Below are 19,682 nucleotides of genomic sequence, written 5' to 3'. Positions count from 1 at the left end.
TCAAAGTATCCTTGTCTTTCTTGACTTGGTGCCTGTTCTCCAGTATTATTTCAAGGCAACACAGAATTTTATTTTACCATTAATTATTCAATATTCCATACCTAGTGGGAAACTCTGATCTTTTTTAAAGCTAAAACCTTTCTGCCCGACGTCATGCCGTTGTGGTGCACATTTTTTTTTTTTTTTGTGGTGCACATCTTTAATCCCAGCATTTGGGAGGCAGACAGGTGGACTTCTGTGAGTTCGAGACCTGTCAGGGTGTCAGGGCTACCTAGTGAGACCCTGTCTAAAAAAAGAGAAAGAAAAAGAGGACCTTTCTTGTGTCCCAGACCACCTCTGCCTCCTGAATGCTGCATCTGTAGGGTTGGGCCGCTATACTTGCTTGACCTATTCAAGGGGAAACTATTTGCAAAGCAATACTCTGAACATGTTCAGCTCTTCTCCATGGTGCCTCCTCTTACCTATTTCTCTCTTAAAATGGTACTTGTCTCTCCTGCTGTCAGCTCTGTAGGGTCTTGTCTTTACGCCACTTGTGTGAGACTTAGTATATGGATGTGCTTAATGAACGTTTCCCAACTAAGTGAACTAAACACTGTACATACACTGCCTCTTGGCCACTTCATTCATGAAAATGAAGATCAAAACGGGGTAGATTTTAAGAGTGTTAAGGATTAGTTTGGAAATTCATAAATATTTTAAAATAAGGTATAACTTCAGGTCAGTCTGAGGTACATGATGTGGCTGTCTTTAAAAACCCCGGAAGTGGGATGGGGAGATGGGTTAGTGGGTTAAAGGTGTTGCTGTGCCAGCCTGGCGCCGTGGGTTTGGTCCCTGGAGCCGTGTGAAGGTGGAGAGAATTGACTGCGCACAGTTGTCTCTGGCTTCCTCACACACGACCGCACCCACATGCGCTAGCACACAGGCACGAAATAAACCCGGAAACACACTCCAAGGTCGGGAGCTCAACCCCTCACCTTGGTTTGGCATTTGAGGAAGGGAACATGCCTATCCTTTGGCCTAAACTCGTTTACCATTTGAGATAGAGCTATGCTTGGCCTTCATCGGAGCTTATGGTAGTGGGCATCAGTTAATGCAGAAACCTGTAACTGGCCAAAGTGTGGCGAGTAAGTGGTGGTGAGGTGCTAATTAGGACACATCTATAACACACACACACGCTCAGGGACCATCAATAGAAGGGGAGTGAGAAGAATTTAAGAACCACAGGATGAGAGATGGACAGCAAAAAGATACCTTCTGAAGATGATGTAGCCACTGTACTCACGGACTCACTATAGCGCTGGTTACCTGCACAAGATAGGCCTGCCAACATTTCATCGTGATGAGAGGGCACCTTGAGACCCCACCCCTCCGAAGGCCTGTTAGCAAAGGCTGGTTGTTGAGGGAGGGGGTGTGCTTTTCCTCAGTGAGGTAGCTGCTGCTAGGTTGCTTTTGTTCCACTAAGTTCTCACCTACACTTGAGCCAACTCTGATAAACAGGGTCACACACACAAGACATGAAGGGGGTGGGGAGGAACTTGTTCAGAAGAAGGGAAACATTTGACTGTTTTCAAAAATAATTTATTTTTAAATTTATTGTGTGTGTGTGTGTGTGGTACGCCCAGGCATGCACCATGGCATGTATATAGGCCAAAGGACGACTTGGAGAGGTTAGTTCTCTCCAGGCACCATGTAGGGCCTGGGGATCAGAAACTCAAGTTTCAAGTGCCTTTACCCACGGAGCCATCTCTCTGGCTCCTCAGATGTCTTCTTCAAGAAAACAACAACAAAACAAAATAAACAAAGAACAACCTGGAACAAAGCAAATGCTGCCCATCTAGCAACTGGAGCAGGTCCTGTTTGCATCCTTCACAAAGGAGAAAACGAGCAGTTGGAAATGTGCACGGTGAAAATGCTTGAAAGTGTCTGTCAGCAGAAAGCATACTAAAAGTAAAAAGGATGAGACTGGATAGAATAATCTAGAAAAGAAATGTGGGAAAAGCGCTGTTTACATAAGGCTGTCACCACAGGGCTCTCATTTTGTAAGAGGCTTGAGTAGCAAAAATAGTTTTGAAACATGACTGATGTTATGTTTAGCTATTTCCTGTATTACTACTGGATTCCCAATGACTTGACCCAAAATGCATGAATGAGAACCTGACATCTCTAATGGCATATATTGATGTGAATGAATGCCACAAGCCTTGATGTTTAAGCAGAACACCTCGGCTTTGCACCTCTGCAGGGAACATCATCAAAGTGTCGGTGGTTCTTCCCAACTGTGCCAGAGAGATGGCCGAGAGGAGCTAAGAACGTGTGTCCCACAGGAAGATAACAGCGGGGACCGTGCTTTGGTCTGATTACTGCCAGTATCACAGTCGGACTGTGAACAGTGGCTCTGTTGTTCTGAAAAAGCACAAAAACGGTGCCAGCGTGAAATGTAGCCAGGCTAAGACCTTTTCTCTGAAATTAGGAAAGCCCGCTGTATTTAAGAATAAGAATCCAATCACTGTTATGGAAACAATCTAAACAATGAGGTTCTCTGCTGATGATGCTGGTCTGGACCAGAAGGTCCTGCAGTTAAATCTTCCTCATTTTCTTCTTGCAGCGCTGGTTGAAAACGGGGGAGGACCCCATGAGGCTATCCGTGGAGTGGGAACCATAGCTGCTGTCCGAGTCCTCGGGGCTCTGTGGGATTCCAGCTTCACTCATGCCTGACATTGGTTCCTCAAAGACGTCGCTGCCCAACACCCCATGCCCAGACACGTTGCCTTCTTCACTTTCCTGAGGCTCCATTTTCACATGAGCCAGGTTCCAAAGAGGAGAAGCATTTACTTCTGCACCTAGAACGAAGGGGAAGAGTATGAACCTGTGGGGGGCCAAACAGAACTGGCCAAACTGACTCCCATCCAGGGCTGACGAGCGTCCTCTACGCTGTCTTCATAGCTGTTCCACATATGGACTGAGGATGTCTATGGTTCAAAATGTCACCCCAAATTACCAACTTCCCATCTCCATTTTCCCTGCACCAGGAAAGTAAAACTGGGTGGAAAGATTATGTTCAAAGGTAGATACAGTTCCAGGCCTTGCTCAGGTAGTTTATCCTGTCCTTCCCGTGTGTGTGTGTGTGTGTGTGTGTGTGTGTGTGTGTGTGTGTGTGTGTAATACAAATAAACCTGCAGGTATGTGTGCATACCTACATGCATGCAGAAGCCAGAGAAGGATGCTGGAATCTTCTGTTGCTCTTACTGCCTTGACCTGGAACTCAGTTTTTACAAGGCTGGCTGGTAAGCTTTTAGGATCACCTGTCTCCATTTCCCAGTGTCGGGATTAGAGACACACATAGCCACCCACTCCTTTTACACGGGTGCTGGGATTCGAACCCGGGTCCTCACACTTGCACAGTAAGCTCTCCTAACACTGAGCATCTCCCAAGCTCTCTTTCCTTCCTTTTATGGGGCTGTCTTCTTATTTTCCTGCCTTTTGTTTGAGACTCTCTCTGGACCTCTCCTGCATTCTGAAGACTCTGATCACTGCATGATGCTGACATCTGTTCCCTGCTTGTTTCTCCTGACAAGGGACATGGTCCTGGATGCCCCTCCCTCTCTGTATCCTGGTAATAAATACAGCTCTGCTGTTAACTGTTTCTTCTTCCTTGGCCAAAAGCCTCTTTTCAGCATGTCTGACACTGGCCTAATTTTCTGTGGGTCACATTTGATTTGATATTTAAATTTCTTATGCATTTACGTTTGTAAACAAGTATCCAAACTAATTATAATGTAACTGACTTGGGTAGTGAGGCAGGCAGCATGTGGTGTAGCCCAGCCATCCCAGCACGAGGGAGGCTGAAGCCGGAGGACTTGAATTTCAGACCCACCTAGACTGTATGGCAAGACCTGTCTCAATAACCAGCCAAACACATACAAGTGTAATGGCCTAAAACTAAATGAACCAGTGTCATCACAGCTACAACCTACAAGAGAGCTGCGTACTCAAACAGGGTACGACAATCTCATCCCTTTTGTCTGCAGTTGGTTGGCCGTCTCTGGGGAGGAACACAGCTTCTTCCAGCAGAGCATACTGAAAAGGGCCCACCACAGCTGTTTGTTCCAGCAACGTTCTTCTGCCCATGCCTGCTTTTCCCCACTTAGAGTCCGAGTCTAAAATGTCTAAGTGCTAAGATGGACAGAACTAGAGCCCAACTGCACGTAGTGCCTTACTTGAAGCCTGTGGCGAAGCCTCCACCTCCAGGTTGGACGGGAAGCGCTCACTCTGAGCCCCGAGGACTCCGATGGGTAAGGACTGGTCTCCAGAAGCAAGGTCAGCTTCCAGCTCCTCACTGACAGGAAACGTGATGTCACTCACAGGTTCCTCCTTGATCTTCACAGGTTTAGTGTCTTCCGTGGCCTTCTCGGGATTGACAATCCTTTCATACTCTTCAGAGAGCTGCTTACTAATCTGTTGGCAAGCAAGAGTTAATTTTCCAAGGCTATTCTAGAATTTGATTGGATAGTCAACTTGTGGTAACCCAAGGAGAACCCAGGAGAGTACAGGTTATCAGATGATTTGTACTTTTATTTTTTCTTTCTTTTTGGTGTGTGTGTGTGTGTGCATGTGTATGTACATGTGTGGGTATGCACGTGTCTATGCATGTATGTGTGTGCATGTGCACTCAAGTGCATGTGTGTGGAGGTCAAAGAGTCATCGCGGCTGCCTTTCTCAGGTGCTTCCGCCTTGTGAGAGAGTGAGCTCCAGGAATCCCTCTCCATCTCCCATCTCACCAATGCTGGGATTTCAGGTGTGCACCACCACACCCGACTCTTTTCATGGGCTCAGTCGGGGAAATGAATCAGGTCCTCATGGTTTTGAGGCAAACACTTAACTGAGCCAGCCTGAAAGTTGAATGGTAAAACTTCTCCTGCCAGGGCTGGGCGCGCAGGCCAGCGGAAGCGGGAGAGCGTGTGCTTCGGGTGTGCAAGGCCATGCATGCATCCGCAGCACCACTAAGCAACAAGGACTTGCGCTGCCAATGGGAGGAAGTTGCTGAAGGGTCGGGTCCAAGGTGACGACAGAGGCACACAACGAAAATGTGTCAGACAGTCTTGATCGTTAATTAAAAGTTACATGAGGCAAATATGCCGGAGGGAGGAGAGGAAAGCCAGCCACAAGTGGAATCCTGTCTCACACGACAGACCCCCCCCCACACCCCCACCCCCACAGACATGTGGCCTATAGACCCTACGGGCCAACACGAGTGAAGCAAGCAATCTGGATCCTAAGCAGTCTCCGTTAGAAGCTGAGGGTTCCCGGTCACTCTTAAGTGGACAAACTGCCTAAGATGGACAAACGGGAGAGATGTTTGTGCTCTAACCCTAGCCCTTCAGGCCCCCTTCCAGGACCTCCTTCGGTTTTGTTTAGTTTTCGACACACTTAGTGTTCTCTGAAATGGTTGTGGCTATTACAGGTTTGCCTGGTTGTGCTTCTCGTGACTACTGCAAGTTCCAAAGAGTTGACTCACCAAGTAAGCTATGATCTCCCACAATGCCTGATTCACAATAAGTCACAATAAATGCGTGTTGACTAAAAAGAATGCTAAGCACAGTGCCAGTGCTGAGACCCCAGATACCTCTGAGCTGCCCACTGACTGAAAGGGCCCTGACATCTCACTGGGCCAGTGTGAGGACACAGAAACAACAGGCCACGAGAAAAGTGGGTTAAAGCCACTCAGCTGCAAGTCCCCATGCACTGGGCTCCGGAAGGAACCTGTGCTGTGGACGCTGCTGGACTCTCCCAGACTATGGCATCGGTGCCCACGTCTCCCAGGCCACCTCACCTGGAGCATGTAAGTGTGATAGTCCTTGATGCGATGCTGCCAGAACTTCTGGAGGGAGAGCATGCTGCCAATGCCCACTTCATGGAACACCTGCTCCATGACATCAGGGAATGGGGACTGTCCCAGCAGGGCCTCCCGGTCTACGGCAAAGCGCAGCAGCTTGGTGAACTTCAGGCAGTACTCGTGCGCCACGTCAGTCAGGGTCTCCAGGACGCTTTCATTAGCACACTCGAAGCCTGCGTGGGCCAGGATCGTGGCCACGGCTTGGTAGAGGAGCTGCCGGCAGGAGGGCCAGCTGAGTTCAGTCACAGGTCCTCCTCTTCCGCTGAAAGAGGAGGCATGCTAGTGTTACCTGTGCTCTTGCCCCGGGGTGGCCAACTGAGAGTTTTACAATTCCACCTTCCCAGGGAAACAGACCCCTTCATCCTGCAGTCTCCCCAGCGACTGCCGTCTATCTGAAGGCAGGGTCTCTCCTTGGCCTGGAGCTCACCCAGGAGGTTCGCTGATTGGCTAGAGAGCTAACAATTAAAACAGAAACCTGACCAAAGAAACAAAAATAAAAACAAACCCTACAAAATTATAGTAATATCATGAGTTTAATATGATGAACAACAATATTTTGCTGAATGAAACTATATACCCTCAAAAAAAATGTGAATATGGTGCTGACTGTTATAGGCTGTTTTTTCTTCTTTTTTTTCCTTGTTGCTAGGCCACGGCTCCACCACTGAGTGATATCCTCAGCCTTCTTTCTACCTTTATGTATCACTGTATTATTTCACTTCTAGTAAAATGAATGGTATGAGTAGGCACTCAATGAATGCCTACTGTATTAGGAAATTAAAAACATACAGACTCTAGAGTCTGAAGATTTGGACTAACACGAGACATTCCACTAATGATGTGAGCGCTGTCAGCCAAGTCAATCACTCTCATCCTCAGTTTCCTCGTGTCGAAGTGGAAATGCTCCTATAAGCTTAACAGGATCACTGGGGAGGTCACTTAAGAAAAAGATAACATAGCTGGACAGTGGTGGCACATGCCCTTACACCCAGCACTCGGGAGGCAGAGCCAGGCGGATCTCTGTGAGTTCGAGGCCAGCCTGGTCTACAGAGCGAGATCCAGGACAGGCACCAAAACTACACAGAGAAACCCTGTCCCGAAAACCGAAGTGGGGGGAAAAAAGAAAAAGATAACTAGCAATGCTTTGTCTTACCGGTAAAAGTCGCTCTCTGGGTCACTATGCCGGATCTGGAAGGGTGCATTGGGATTTTTACAATCCAAAGGCTGGAGGTCATCAGGGAGAGGAGGTGACCCAGGGCAGGAGGGAAGAGGGTCACTCTCTTCGGCCTTTACGCCTTCCGTCTGCTGCTGACTCTGGGTCTGAGCTGTGGCGATGAGGCTGCGAAGGCGTCGGTTGTGCTGGATCAGCTGAATGGTGTGGATGGTAAGACTGCACGGCTCCGAGGGGATGTCCAGCATGGTGGGCGGCTTGGGCTTGTTGGCTGAGGGCTGGTGCAGGGGTGGGTCATGGACTTCCACCAGGCGGAACTCCCGTGGGAGCAGGTCAAAGGAGCTTCTGTTGGTCTGGCCTGACGGGATTGGTATCTCTCCCCAGTATCTCAACATTTTAGAGCAAGCAGAGAAGAGCCCTCAGGGTTAATGTAGATGAGACCCTACAGCTAATATGTTTAAGTCTCTGGCAATTGCAGATCATAGGCTTCTGCAGTGAAAAATATGAAGTCCAGGCAGTTCTTACATAAAAAGCAAGTTGAGATCACTTTGAGAAAGGTGTCAGCAAAACTCTAGGACAAAGGATGTTCTCCTTGAAGAAATTAAGAGAAAAATAATTGTCAGATGCCAATCACACGGTGACAGTTCCTCTTGGACTGAAGGACAAAAGAACAATTGGTCATTAGTAGATGACCAGCAGTCATGGTGCCTGGGACTCTAACATGTACACTGCCTATTTCCCTTCACTAATTCATGACCAGAATTCCCATCATGCCTAAATCTAAACACTTCACAAAGCATGTCTTTTTTTTTTTTTTTCTTCCGTTTTTCAAGACAGGGTTTCTCTGTGTAGTTTTGGTGCCTGTCCTGGATCTCGCTCTGTAGCCCAGGCTGGCCTCAAACTCACAGAGATTCGCCTGGCTCTACCTCCCAAGTGCTGGGATTAAAGGTGTGCACCACCACTGCCTGGCTACAAAGCATGAAATTTCAATGGGAGGTCTAGAATATTTCCAGAGTATTTTGACACAACTGTGCTAGATTAATAGAAAAAAGTAGCACTAAACATACTGACAGATAGCCAGATGTGATGGTGCATGCCTTTAATCCCAGCACTCTGGAGGCAGAGTTGGGCAGATCTCTGAGTTCAATGTCTACAGAGCGAGATCCAGGACAGCCAGAGCTACACAGAGAAACACTGTCTTGGAAAATAAACAAAAAATACTAGCAGGTGCTTTTTATCCTATGCCGTGCCTGAGCATATTTTAATTTATCCTGGTGGAAACATTCATGAACGTTTAATCTAGCCTTATGCTTTCAAATTCGGACATACAGATGAAAGAATGTAAGAGGTTTCTTTGTGTGCGCATGTACATGGAGTCCAGAGATCAACCTTGGGTGTCGTTCCTCAGGTGTCCTCAATCTTGCTTTTTGAGACAGGACCTCTCACTGGAACCTTGCTGCTCATTCCAGACCAGTGACCTCCAGGAATCCGCCCGCTTCTGCTGCCCCAGAACTAAGTTCATAAACACATGTAGCCACACCTGGGTTTTTTATATGGGTTTGGGAGCTCAAACTCAGGTCCTCATGCTTGCAATGGCAAGTACATTATAGACCGAGCTGTCTCCCCAGACTGAAGCTGGGAGACTTCAGCTGCCATCTCTCTGGTATCCCTCCCTCTAGTCTTTCCCAGAATACTTTACATTGTTGCTCGGCTTGCTCTCTCTCTCTCTCTTTTCTTTTTTTTTCATGGTACTGAAGACTGAACACAGGTTAGGCAAGTGTTTTATCCCTGAACCACACCTCCAGCCTGTTTTTTTGTTTTGCCTCTTTGTCTCAGACAAACTCCTGTTGAATGAAATCCTTGGTCGAAATTCTGTGGCTTACCATTCAATGAAACTTACAATCTGTCTTCAATTTGCTTCTCCAGATTCATTGCCTATATGTCTCTTCAGGTTCGATACACATCGATTGAATACTAGACATTGTGTGAAGGTGCAAGCTCTTTGTCCTGAGGTGAGAGACACAGAAACAAAATATTTCAGTATAGGAGCATGCAGTAACTGCTAAAGGTGTGGACCCAGTGCCCTGCAGGCAAACAGAGGGGATTCCTGGGTTAAATGACCTTAGTTCTAATAATATCATACTACTAAGTTTCTTTTTTCTTTGTAAATTTTTTTTTTAACATTTACTTATTTTGTGTGTGTGTTTGGGGGTGTGCATGTAGAAGTCAGAGGGCAGATTGTGAGAGTCAGTTCTCTCCTTCCACCACGTGGCTTCCAGGGATTGAACTCAGGTTGTCAGGCTTGGCAACAAGTGCCTTTACCAGCTGAGTCTTCTACCTGGCCCCTCAAAAAATAAACTATTTTTGCTAAGACTTTTATTTTATTTTTTAATCGTTTTGGTTTTTCAAGACAGGGTTTCTCTGTGTAGCCCTGGCTGTCCTGGAACCCTCTCTGTAGACCAGGCTGGCCTCGAACTCACAGAGATCCACCCGCTGGGAATAAAGGTGTGCGCCACAACTGCCTGGTGCTTAGATTTTACTTTTATTGTTTTGTACACGTGTGTGTGTCCCATGTGTATGCAGGCGCCCAAGGAGGCCTGAAGAGGGCATGAGATCCCTGTGGAGCTGGATTTACAGGCTGCCCTGATGTGGGTACTGGGAACAGAACTCAGGTCCTCTGGAAGAGCAGCCAGCACTGTTAACCACTGAACCATCTCTCCAGCCCCACTACTCAGCTTCTTGAGAACGGCAGACATTGTCATAATCGACTCTTTGAGTAGTGTCCGATGTCAGGAATCCTCTGCCACCCTCTACATCTTTTTTTTTTTTTTTTTTTTTTTTCTCTTTTTGTTTTTTTGAGACAGGGTTTCTCTGTGTAGCTTTGCGCCTTTCCTGGAACTCACTTGGTAGCCCAGGCTGGCCTCGAACTCACAGAGATCCGCCTGGCTCTGCCTCCCGAGTGCTGGGACTAAAGGCGTGCGCCACCACCGCCCGGCCACCCTCTACATCTTTATCAGACTTGAATTGGTTCTTTAATATAACTAAAATCATTATCCCCTAACATTTCCCCAATATACATCCTTCCTTTGTATTCTCACATCGATTTGCATTTATCCCTGGATTTAACTTTAATTGACTTAATCAGCTGCATTCGCCCACCTGTCATGGCTACCATCTTGGTATAGAGTCTAGGCATCTGCTAAAAGAGTTACAATATGAACTACTGTTTAGTTCAGTTTTCCAACACTCCTGTGACAAAGGGAGCACCACTATTTCCAGTTTTTCAGACGTGGGAGCTGTGGCCCGGGATCATGCCAAGGTCGTAAATACAAAGGATGAAAGAGAAAATAGGTTTCCGATGTCCAGGTTCGTAAAGCCACTGCACACGCCGCCTCAGCAATTGGTTCTGCGAATAACAAGGAACGGACGAACTAACAAGAAACTGCCCCCTTCCCTGACTTCACCACAGGAGGAAAAGGGGTATCAAGCCTAGGCCCGGGAGGGGCAGGGTAGGGGCTCGGTGATCACGACCAGCAAGGCTTGGGCGCCAACCACAGGCTCCTGGGAAGTCTGGTTTCCAGGACAGCAGTCACATGGGGAACTCTGGCCCTGAGGCAGACAACAAGGCTCGAATACTCACCGCCGTCTTCCAGGAGCGGTCTACGCGGCTGTCCGACTCCGACAGGTCCGAGGCGACGACTAGGTCAAGCCTAAGAGCCTAGTTTATTGATTAATGGCTCTAGGCCGCCGGAAGCGCTTCTTTTCAATCGCCCTCTGCCACAGGAAGTTATTACCAGCCGGTTGCAACGCCTAAAAACGTCCGCTTTCTGCACAACACCACGATAGCTCTCCCCCACGCCCCCCGGTATTCTTACTCCCTAGGGCTATTTACACCTTTACAACTCGGTGAGTCTTGAAGGAGGAACTCCAATACTGCCGTCCAGAAAGGCGGCAGGAAGCTGGGAACGTGGAGAGCGAGCGGCCGGGGTTCCGGAGGGACACATTTTTGAGGTTGCACCCGGCCGAGGATGGCCGATCCTACCTCCCAGTCCGAACCGCCTGCACCGCAGGAAGTCAGCAGCGAGTTCAAGAAGCCGGTTTTGCCGTTGTCTCCGGCCGTGCGGAGCAAGGCGCCAGCCTCCAGCCCCCCAACCCCTGAGGATGTGGAGCAGGAATGTCCCGCCGTGCTGCTGGAGCCCGGCTGCAGGGAGCCCCAGGTCCCATCATCGACGCAGCCGGACGGCGGGGAGACTGGGAGTCCACCCGCGGAGCCGCCCCGATCCCCGCGGGTAGCTGCTGCTGCTGCTGCTGCTGCTGCGGCTTCCGGCGGTCCGGCCCGGGCTCCGCCGTACCAAGAGCCATCGTGGGGCAGCCCAGCCACGGCCCCCTACAGCCTCGAAACCCTGAAGGGCGGCACCATCCTTGGCACCCGCACCTTGCAAGGGACGAGCTGCTGCCTTTTCGGGAGGCTTGCCAGCTGTGACGTATGCCTGGAGCATCCCTCCGTGTCTCGGTACCATGCGGTGCTTCAGCACCGGGGGTCTGATCCCGACGGAGAAGCCGACAGCCCTGGACGGGGCTTCTATCTCTATGATCTGGGAAGTACCCATGGCACTTTCCTCAACAAAACTCGCATCCCGCCCCGCACTTACTGTCGAGTCCACGTTGGGCACGTTTTCCGCTTTGGAGGCAGCACCCGGCTCTTTATCCTTCAGGTAAGTGGAAAAATCTAAAGTAAGAAGCTTGGGACGTCACTAGGCTGGGATTCTGAGTTTCTTTAAGGTTTAGTTGAGAAGAAAAAAAAAGATTCTCCCACTCACCAGTGACAAGAGCATAGGGGTCAGTCTGGATCCACTGTGTCCATTGCTGTATCTCGGAAAATAATTTCTCCATCCCTGAATCCATATCTGTATATATTTCCCCCGTGATTCATTAGGGACCAGAGGAAGACCGAGAGGCAGAATCTGAGTTAACAGTAACACAGTTGAAGGAACTGCGTAAACAGCAACAGATATTACTGGAGAAGAAGATGTTAGGGGAAGACTCCGATGGAGAAGAGGAAGCTGATACCACCGAAGGGAAGAGAGATGTTCAAGATGATGAGATGGGTTGCACGTGGGGAATGGGTAAGACATTGCCAACAAGTTCTGAGTTCTTTGCTAATGGCGCCTTTAAATGCTTTTGATCAGGTAGCTCTTCACGGCTCTTCGATATAGATGTAGGGCAAGCGTAATTTGCAAATAAAGTAACCCAGGTTCATTAACTTTAGTGATATAAAGGAATTGAATTGTGAGCACTATACATACTCTTCCTCACCATATAATTTACTTATTGCTTTCATCATTTAAACACACACACACACACACACACACACACACACAAGAGGGCATGGAAAATTTAATTCATTCCTTTGGCTAAGAAATCAGCATTTGATATTTCATCTTTCAGGCTATTTTCACAAAGTACAAAAAATTCAAGAGACCATCGAATATATCCACAAACACCAGACATTTTGGAGGATGGTCTATAAAAAGATAGAAGTCAGAGGCTAACAGGGCATTGTAACCCACATCTTTAATCCCAGCACTCTGGAGGCAGAGGCAGGGTGGATCTCTGCGAGTTCAAGGCCAGGCTGATCTACATATCCAGTTTCAGGACAGCCAGAGCTACATTATAGAGACCCTGTTTCAAAAAACCAAAAAAGAAAGCAGCTGTGGCCTGATGAGATTGCCCAGCAGGTAAAGGTGACTGCTGCCAATTGTGATGACCCTAGTTTGATTCCTGGGACCCACATGGTGGAAAGTGAGAATGGTTGTCTTTTGACCTCCCTGTGCACTGTGGCACTTGTATGTGTGTGACCTGTCTATGTAAATATGAAGCCAGAATAATACAGAATTACTATGCAAAGTGTCAAGAATAAGCCAGAAACCATTAGCACGATCCGGTTAGTGTCAGAAAAGGAAGCAGTCACTGGGAACTTAGACCTGTGCTGTTCAGTGTGGTAGTTGTTATCTATATGTCTGATTGGCTCATCCAAACTAGCATGTCTTCTAGGTGCAAACTATACACAGGATTTCAAAGACAGTGAAAAAAGAATTGAAATATTTGTCATCATATTCTTGTATTGATTATTATGGTGGAATGACCTTTTAAAAGCAGCTAACAGGCCTGCGCCATGGGCCGGCCGTGGGGGGCGGGAAGCGCTTCGCGGCGGCGGAGCCCATGTCGGCCCTGAGGCGCTCGGGCTACGGCCCCAGTGACGGCCCTTCGTACGGCCGCTACTATGGGCCCGGCGGAGGCGATGTCCCGGTGCACGTACCCCCGCCCTTATACCCTCCTCTGCGCCCCGAGCCTCCCCAGCCTCCCGTTTCCTGGCGAGGGCGCGGGGGCGCCCCGGCCGAGACCACCTGGCCCGGGGAAGGCGCAGGTGGCGATGCCTACTACCCCTCGGGAGGCGCCTGGGCAGAGCCGGGGAGAGCCGGAGGCGGACACCAGGAACAGCCACCATATCCTGGCTATAATTCTAACTACTGGAATTCTGTGCGACCGAGAGCCCCATACCCAAGTGCATATCCTGTGAGACCAGAGTTACAAGGCCAGAGTTTGAATTCTTATACAAATGGAGCATATGGTCCACCATACCCTCCTGGTCCTGGACCAAATACTGCCTCATACTCTGGGGCTTATTATGTACCTGGCTACACTCAAAGCAATTACTCCACGGAAGTTCCAAGCACTTACCGATCACCTGGTAACAGTCCAACCCCAGTCTCTCGTTGGATCTATTCCCAGCAGGACTGTCAGACAGAAACACCTCCTCTCCGGGGTCAGGTCCCAGGGTACCCTGCTTCACAGAACCCTGCAATGACCTTGCCCCATTATCCCTATGGAGATGGTAACCGCACTGTGCCACAGTCAGGATCAACTGTCCGACCACAAGATGGTGCCTGGGCTTCTGGTGCTTATGGGATGGGGGCCTGTTACCCCTGGCCTTCAGCTGCACCCTCAGTCGCACCTGGGAATCTCTACTTGACAGAAAGTGCTTCAGCCTGGCCTGGCAACAGTTCTCCTCAGCCACCTCCTTCACCGCCACCCCAACAAGCTAAGGACTCCTCCTACTCCTATAACCAGTCGGGTCAAGGCATGAGCCGGCATGGCTTTCCTTGCAGTGTCCATCAGTATGAGTTTTCGGGAGCAGCGAACAATGAGAATTCAGACCTTCTGGATTCTCAAGTCCAATACAGTGCTGAGCCTCAGCTGTATGGTAATGCCACCAGTGACCATCCCAGCAATCCAGTTCAGAGTAATAATCTCCCTGAAGAGTGTTTCTCTTCAGATGAAGGCACGCCTCCAAGTATTAAAAAAATCATACATGTGCTGGAGAAGGTCCAGTATCTTGAGCAAGAAGTCGAAGAGTTTGTAGGGAAAAAGACAGACAAGGCATACTGGCTTCTGGAAGAAATGCTGACGAAGGAACTCTTAGAACTGGATTCTGTTGAAACTGGGGGCCAGGACTCAGTCCGTCAGGCCAGGAAAGAGGCCGTCTGTAAGATCCAGGCCATACTGGAGAAATTAGAGAAAAAGGGATTATGAAATAATTTGGAATGAAGGGTAAGCCTGTTACTATTGTGGCCAAAGAACTCTTGGATTTGGTTAGTTACCATCTTTTGAAATGCCTGTTGTGACAAGAACAACACATTCCAACTTCTGACTTAAAACCTGAAAGGAAAAAACATGGAAGGCTGGCAGAGGACTGGAAGAGCGTTACTGGATTCTGTCGGTTTTCAGATGACTGAACAGAACAGGAAACTGGAGTTACCAGTACTGCCAAGTAGACCCACTGCTTAAGAAATCCATGGGCGTCTCTAGGCTGCTGCTTATCAGCAGGAGGGAAATAGACTTTCTGTAACAGGTTCTCAAAGCATAATCTGAGGCTGTTTTGTAAGCATCCAGACTGTCACATTTTTGTGCATTGTGACTGCATATGCTTCATGTGTAAATTAATTATAGCTTAGACTCTTGGACCTCGGTTTCGTTCACAAATGTAATACTACTCTACTTCTTGGTACATTTTGTAGTACTATGTTTAATATAATCGAATGCCGGCAGCCAGATAGATGGGCAGTTCTGAACAGTCACACCCTTTCCCCACTGGAATATTCTGCAGTGTGTAGTGAGCTCCTGAAGTCAGTCATTATCTCCTTTTTGTGTAGCATGTTATGTTAGAGTTCTTCCCACTTCTGCTTTTCATAGGAACCGGGAAGGTGAGTTTGGAAATTACATTAACCTAAGAATGACAATGTTTGTGGACATTTTACTTCTTTGCTCTTTTGTTGTATTTGGATAAAGATCCACTTTTAAAATTGCTTTTTTAAGAAAAATATCTTTGGCTATTGCTGCTTCTAGAGAGCCTTATGATAGAAATATGAAACCTAAATGCCACAGTTAGTATAAATAGTGACTGCAAAAAGCAACAAATACAATGATTTAATAATATCATTCTCCATTTAATAGTTTCTGTGGGGCAGGTTTGAGCTCGGTGTATAGCTGATAGAAGGAAAAGGAGATTTACGCTCAGGGAATGCATCAGCCATAGCTAAAGTAGGAAATTCATGGTGTTTTAGATTTAAATTTGGTCTTTACTTCATAGAATAAATTACATAGAATTGCCTGTTTCATAAGAAAGATGTTATGTATTAATAACAGTTGATTTGTTAAATCAAGTTTAAGAAGGGAGCCTTTCTTGGTTATCCATATATGTTATTATACAGATATAGGTAAATAATTTACCTTTTAAATCTAAAGGGAGGTCTAGCATACAGTATCTACTTTTGCAACAAAAGCAGTTTCTTAGTAAAATATCAGATACTTGTTTTCTAGACAGTGGGCCTGTATATTAGTAATAGTAAACCTACAGCCGCCATCGCTTCTACTCACATAGAGCCAAACCAATGCCAACATATAACGAGTAGAAATGTAGTAAAAATATTACATGGAGGCTGGAGGTGTGGCTAAGTTAGTAGAGTGTTTGCCTCTCATCCATGAAGTCCTGGGTTAAATCCTCAATGTTGCATAAACCAAGCATAGTGGTATATACCTGTCTCAGCTTTTGGGAAGTTGAGGCAGGAAGATTGCAAGTTTAAGGTCATCTTCAGCTATATAATGAAATTTAAGGCCATCCTGAGCCACATGAGATCCTGTCTCAAAAAACTAATAGGATAAGTGATTCAAGATGTCATGATTTTATCCAGGAGTCTTGTTTTTAAAAGATTTTATTTGGCTGGGTTTGGTGGTATACACTTTTAATCCAGTCAGAGGCAGGTAGATCTCTTGAGTGCAAGATCAACCTGGTCTACAGAGAGTTCCTGGCCAGCCAGGGGTACATAGTGACACACACACACACACACACACACACACACACACTATCTATCTATCTATCTATCTATCTATCTATCTATCTATCTATCTATCTATCTACCTACCTACCTACCTACCTACCTACCTACCTACCTACCTACCTACCTATGGGATGTGTGTGCTAAGATGGGCATGGTGGCACGCACCTGTAACCCCAGCATTCAGAAGCAGGTGATGGCTCTCTGATTTTGAGGCCACCTTGGTCTACAGAGTGAGTGCCAGACTAGCCAGTAGTGAGACCTAACCACCCTCCAAAGAAAAGTTTTCTATAAAATATGACAATTATACTTAAAAGTTTAAGAGGAGAAACCTTAAAACTGTGTTGCCAGCAAGACAGTGACAGATTCAGAACACATTTTTTGCTTAACTATGCTGCCCAAGATGCCAATTTCTGCACATTTCAATTTTACATATTGTACACGTTATGCACACATGTACATATATGTGTATATATGTATATATCTTAAGTTATTTTTTGAACTATTAACATGGTTTTAAACTTACAGAAGAGTCGTAAAAGCAGTAGGGTTCCTGTGTGCCCTCCATTCACCCCCTTGTTTTGACATCTTCCCTAACGAAAACAGTTGTCAAAATTAAAGAGTGAATCTTTTATAGTGCTCTTAATATTCGCTAAAGTAGCAAGCTAAAAGTCGATATTTTATTAATCTTGTTATTAGCATCCTCTCAACCGTTCCAGATCCCAGTTTGCGTTTAGTCGTGTCGTCTTGGTAGTCTTCACTCCGTGACGCTGTGTCAGAAGGATGGCCGGTGTCGTTGGGTTTTGCCGGTGTGGTGCACTCTGGTGCACTCTGAGCACTCTGCTGAGGTGGTGTCTCCTGGGACTCTCTACTGTGAGCTTACCCTGCTTTCCTTTGTAATGACTGAGTGTTTGCTAGAGGTACTTTGAGACTATGCAAATGCCCTGTTTCTGCTTAGCGTTTGCCTCTCCTGTCTCCTGGCAGGCCTTGCTTGTGACATTTACTACTGTGGTGTTCAAATGGTGATTTTTCTATTTCTTTCCTTTCCTCTCTATTTAATAATTGGAATTCTTCTGGAAGGAAGAACTGTGGTTTCTGGATTTATATTTTTAATTATATCAAGATATTCAGGATAGGTACGAACTCAGAACTTAGAAGATATAAATCATGTTAATTGGGTCCAAATGGCCAGTATCAAAGAACAAAGCAATGTTGGTGACCTGTCTTTGAAAATATAATGAATTTAAGAATGAAAATAGTATTTATGATTTGTAAAATTTGTCTGGCTTTTGACTTGAAATTGATTTGAAACTGAAACAATTTTCTTTTGAAATTTTACATCTAGACTTTTTTTTTTTTTTTTTTTTTTTTTTGGTTTTTCGAGACAGGGTTTCTCTGTGTAGCTTTGCGCCTTTCCTGGAGCTCACTTGGTAGCCCAGGGTGGCCTCGAACTCACAGAGATCCGCCTGGCTCTGCCTCCCGAGTGCTGGGATTAAAGGCGTGCGCCACCAACGCCCGGCTTACATCTAGACTTTTTTAAAGTGTCTAAATTTATATTACTTTGGGGATCATTTTTGTCAAATCTTGAATAAAGTTACCTATACCTGGCATGAAAAAAAAAATAAAAAATAAAAGCAGCTAACAGCAAATTCAAAACTACCCTCATAACATTCATATTTCTGTTGGACGATACCAATTTAGATCTTTTGGGAACTGTGAATTCATTTATTTAATTTTTGTGCGTTTGTGTTGGAGGGCATGGTGTGCACGTGGAGGTCAGAGGACAACTTGCAGGAGTTGGTTCTCTTCTACCATGTGGGTCCCGGAAGTCAGAAGCAGGCTGTCAGGCCTGGCCGTGGGAACCTTTACCTGCTGTCCCACCTTACACATTTTTAAACCACAGTTTCAAGCCGGAAGTTGAAGGAAAGGAAAAGTAGCCGTAATAAAGAGCTGCACATTGGCATCACGTTTGGTTCTGTCTGTTTGGCAGACAGGGGAATTAAGAAATTATTTTGGAATCAGTGAGTAAGACCTGAATAGGAGAGAAAGAGACCCATAGCCTAAAGAGCTCAGTGCTTTTTCAGAGTGTAGTAGGTAGATGTTGTCTTTAAAGTGATGAAAAGAAAAAAAAAAAATGCTGTGGAAACAAGTCTTGTCTGTTACATAATTTAGAAAACTAAAAGATGTTCATGATCTGTGGTTGTTCCATCCCATGCCCTCAAATATCTTTTTAATCACTTTCAAATATAGATAAATAAGTGTGTGTGTGTGTGTGTGTGTGTGTGTGTGTGTGTGTGTGTGTGTGTGTGTGTGTTTCTTGAAGCATTATCTCTATGCAGTCAGGCGATCCTGGAACTTACGATCCTCCTGCCTCAGCCTCCCGAATACTGATTACAAGTGTGTGTCACTGTGCCAGCTCTTCTAATTATATCGTTACTCAGTCTGGAAGGATCAAGGCTGTCATTCACGTCTCCTCTCCTCATATTTGTTCTTTCTTGTGCCCTGCAGGCGAGGATGCTGTAGAGGATGAGGCTGAAGAGAACCCCATTGCCTTGGAGTTTCAGCAGGACCGGGAGGCCTTTTATATAAAGGATCCAAAGAAGGCTCTCCAAGGCTTCTTTGACAGAGAAGGTATGTATAAGTAAATGCGCTTCTGGCCCTGACAGAAAAGTGCGTTCACGGCAGTGCTGCTTCCTAAAGCTTTGGCCTCACACTTGTAAACGGTTTGTTTTGTCTGTTGTCTTCCTTGTTTGGTTCTTGCCCTGTGACCAGTTTCTTTGGCTCTGTCTATTTTTATTTTCTGTGAGATGCTGAGGCTCAAACCCTGAGTATGTGCTAGGAAACTGCTCTCTCTACCACTGAGCTGTACCGCCAGCCCCAGATTTATTTCAAAGATAGTAAAACTCTTGTTTATTTTTCTTTTCATCTTAGAGAAATATTTCTAACACATTCTTCTCAAAAGACCTTGGCCTTAGTGGTAGGGCAATGAAGCAAAGCCTTAGAATTTACTGTTTCTAATCTACATAGACTTTTATAATCAGTACTTTTTAATGTGTATGTGTTCTGGAAAAGCTGAGGTGTCCTCCTCAGAAGCACCATCTACCTCCTTGGAAATAGGATTCTCTGTCCTCGAGCTCACTAATTACACTAGACTGACTGACCTCTGACCCCCAGGGATCCTCTCGCCTCTGCCTCTCCAGGGCTGGGACTGCAAGCATGTGCT

At 46.5% G+C, this 19,682-nt stretch overlaps 3 protein-coding genes across 7 annotated transcripts in view; 2 read left to right on the top strand and 1 right to left on the bottom strand.

The window, feature by feature from the left end:
* Window positions 1-1,569: 1,569 nt before the first annotated feature.
* Window positions 1,570-10,814, bottom strand: Supt7l (SPT7 like, STAGA complex subunit gamma). 4 transcript variants are annotated; one of them, XM_028874054.2, is made up of 6 exons: window positions 10,705-10,814; window positions 8,948-9,071; window positions 7,047-7,719; window positions 5,831-6,155; window positions 4,218-4,455; window positions 1,570-2,840 (listed from the first exon to the last, which is right to left on the bottom strand). In XM_028874054.2, exons 3-6 carry the CDS (start codon window positions 7,457-7,459, stop codon window positions 2,578-2,580), a joined length of 1,239 nt encoding a protein of 412 aa, XP_028729887.1. In that variant the 5' UTR covers window positions 7,460-7,719; window positions 8,948-9,071; window positions 10,705-10,814; the 3' UTR covers window positions 1,570-2,577. The 4 variants fall into 4 exon arrangements, with proteins under 4 accessions (XP_028729887.1, XP_028729889.1, XP_028729891.1 ...); XM_028874056.2 differs by having other exon boundaries at window positions 7,047-7,655; XM_028874058.2 differs by having other exon boundaries at window positions 8,965-9,071.
* An 87-nt stretch (window positions 10,815-10,901) lies between these two features.
* Window positions 10,902-19,682, top strand: part of LOC114696357 (solute carrier family 4 member 1 adaptor protein) — a 31,029-nt gene continuing 22,248 nt past the window's right edge. For both annotated transcript variants that reach the window (XM_028874033.2, XM_028874024.2), the window contains exons 1-3: window positions 10,902-11,779; window positions 12,001-12,190; window positions 18,968-19,090. In XM_028874033.2, coding sequence (XP_028729866.1) covers window positions 11,093-11,779; window positions 12,001-12,190; window positions 18,968-19,090 — 1,000 coding nt within the window. In that variant the 5' untranslated portion in view covers window positions 10,902-11,092. The remainder of the gene's footprint in view (window positions 11,780-12,000; window positions 12,191-18,967; window positions 19,091-19,682) is intronic.
* Window positions 13,272-15,431, top strand: LOC114696369 (BAG family molecular chaperone regulator 4-like). The gene has a single exon (XM_037198071.1). It carries the CDS (start codon window positions 13,287-13,289, stop codon window positions 14,655-14,657), a length of 1,371 nt encoding a protein of 456 aa, XP_037053966.1. The 5' UTR covers window positions 13,272-13,286; the 3' UTR covers window positions 14,658-15,431.

The sequence above is a fragment of the Peromyscus leucopus genome, chromosome 22, assembly GCF_004664715.2.
Source record: "Peromyscus leucopus breed LL Stock chromosome 22, UCI_PerLeu_2.1, whole genome shotgun sequence".
NCBI lineage: Eukaryota > Metazoa > Chordata > Mammalia > Rodentia > Cricetidae > Peromyscus > Peromyscus leucopus.
The sequence above is the reverse complement of the archived record's forward strand: the minus strand, read 5'-3'. Positions and strand labels throughout refer to the sequence as shown.

Coding starts and splice junctions, on each gene's coding strand:
- Supt7l (XM_028874054.2), bottom strand. CDS start 7,459: ATGTTGAGATACTGGGGAGAGATACCAATCCCGTCAGGCCAGACCAAC. Junction 6,156..7,046: donor CCAGAGAGCGACTTTTACCG/GTAAGACAAAGC, acceptor CTCCTCTTTCAG/CGGAAGAGGAGGACCTGTGA. Junction 2,841..4,217: donor GGCTTCGCCACAGGCTTCAA/GTAAGGCACTAC, acceptor CCTTCGTTCTAG/GTGCAGAAGTAAATGCTTCT.
- LOC114696369 (XM_037198071.1), top strand. CDS start 13,287: ATGTCGGCCCTGAGGCGCTCGGGCTACGGCCCCAGTGACGGCCCTTCG.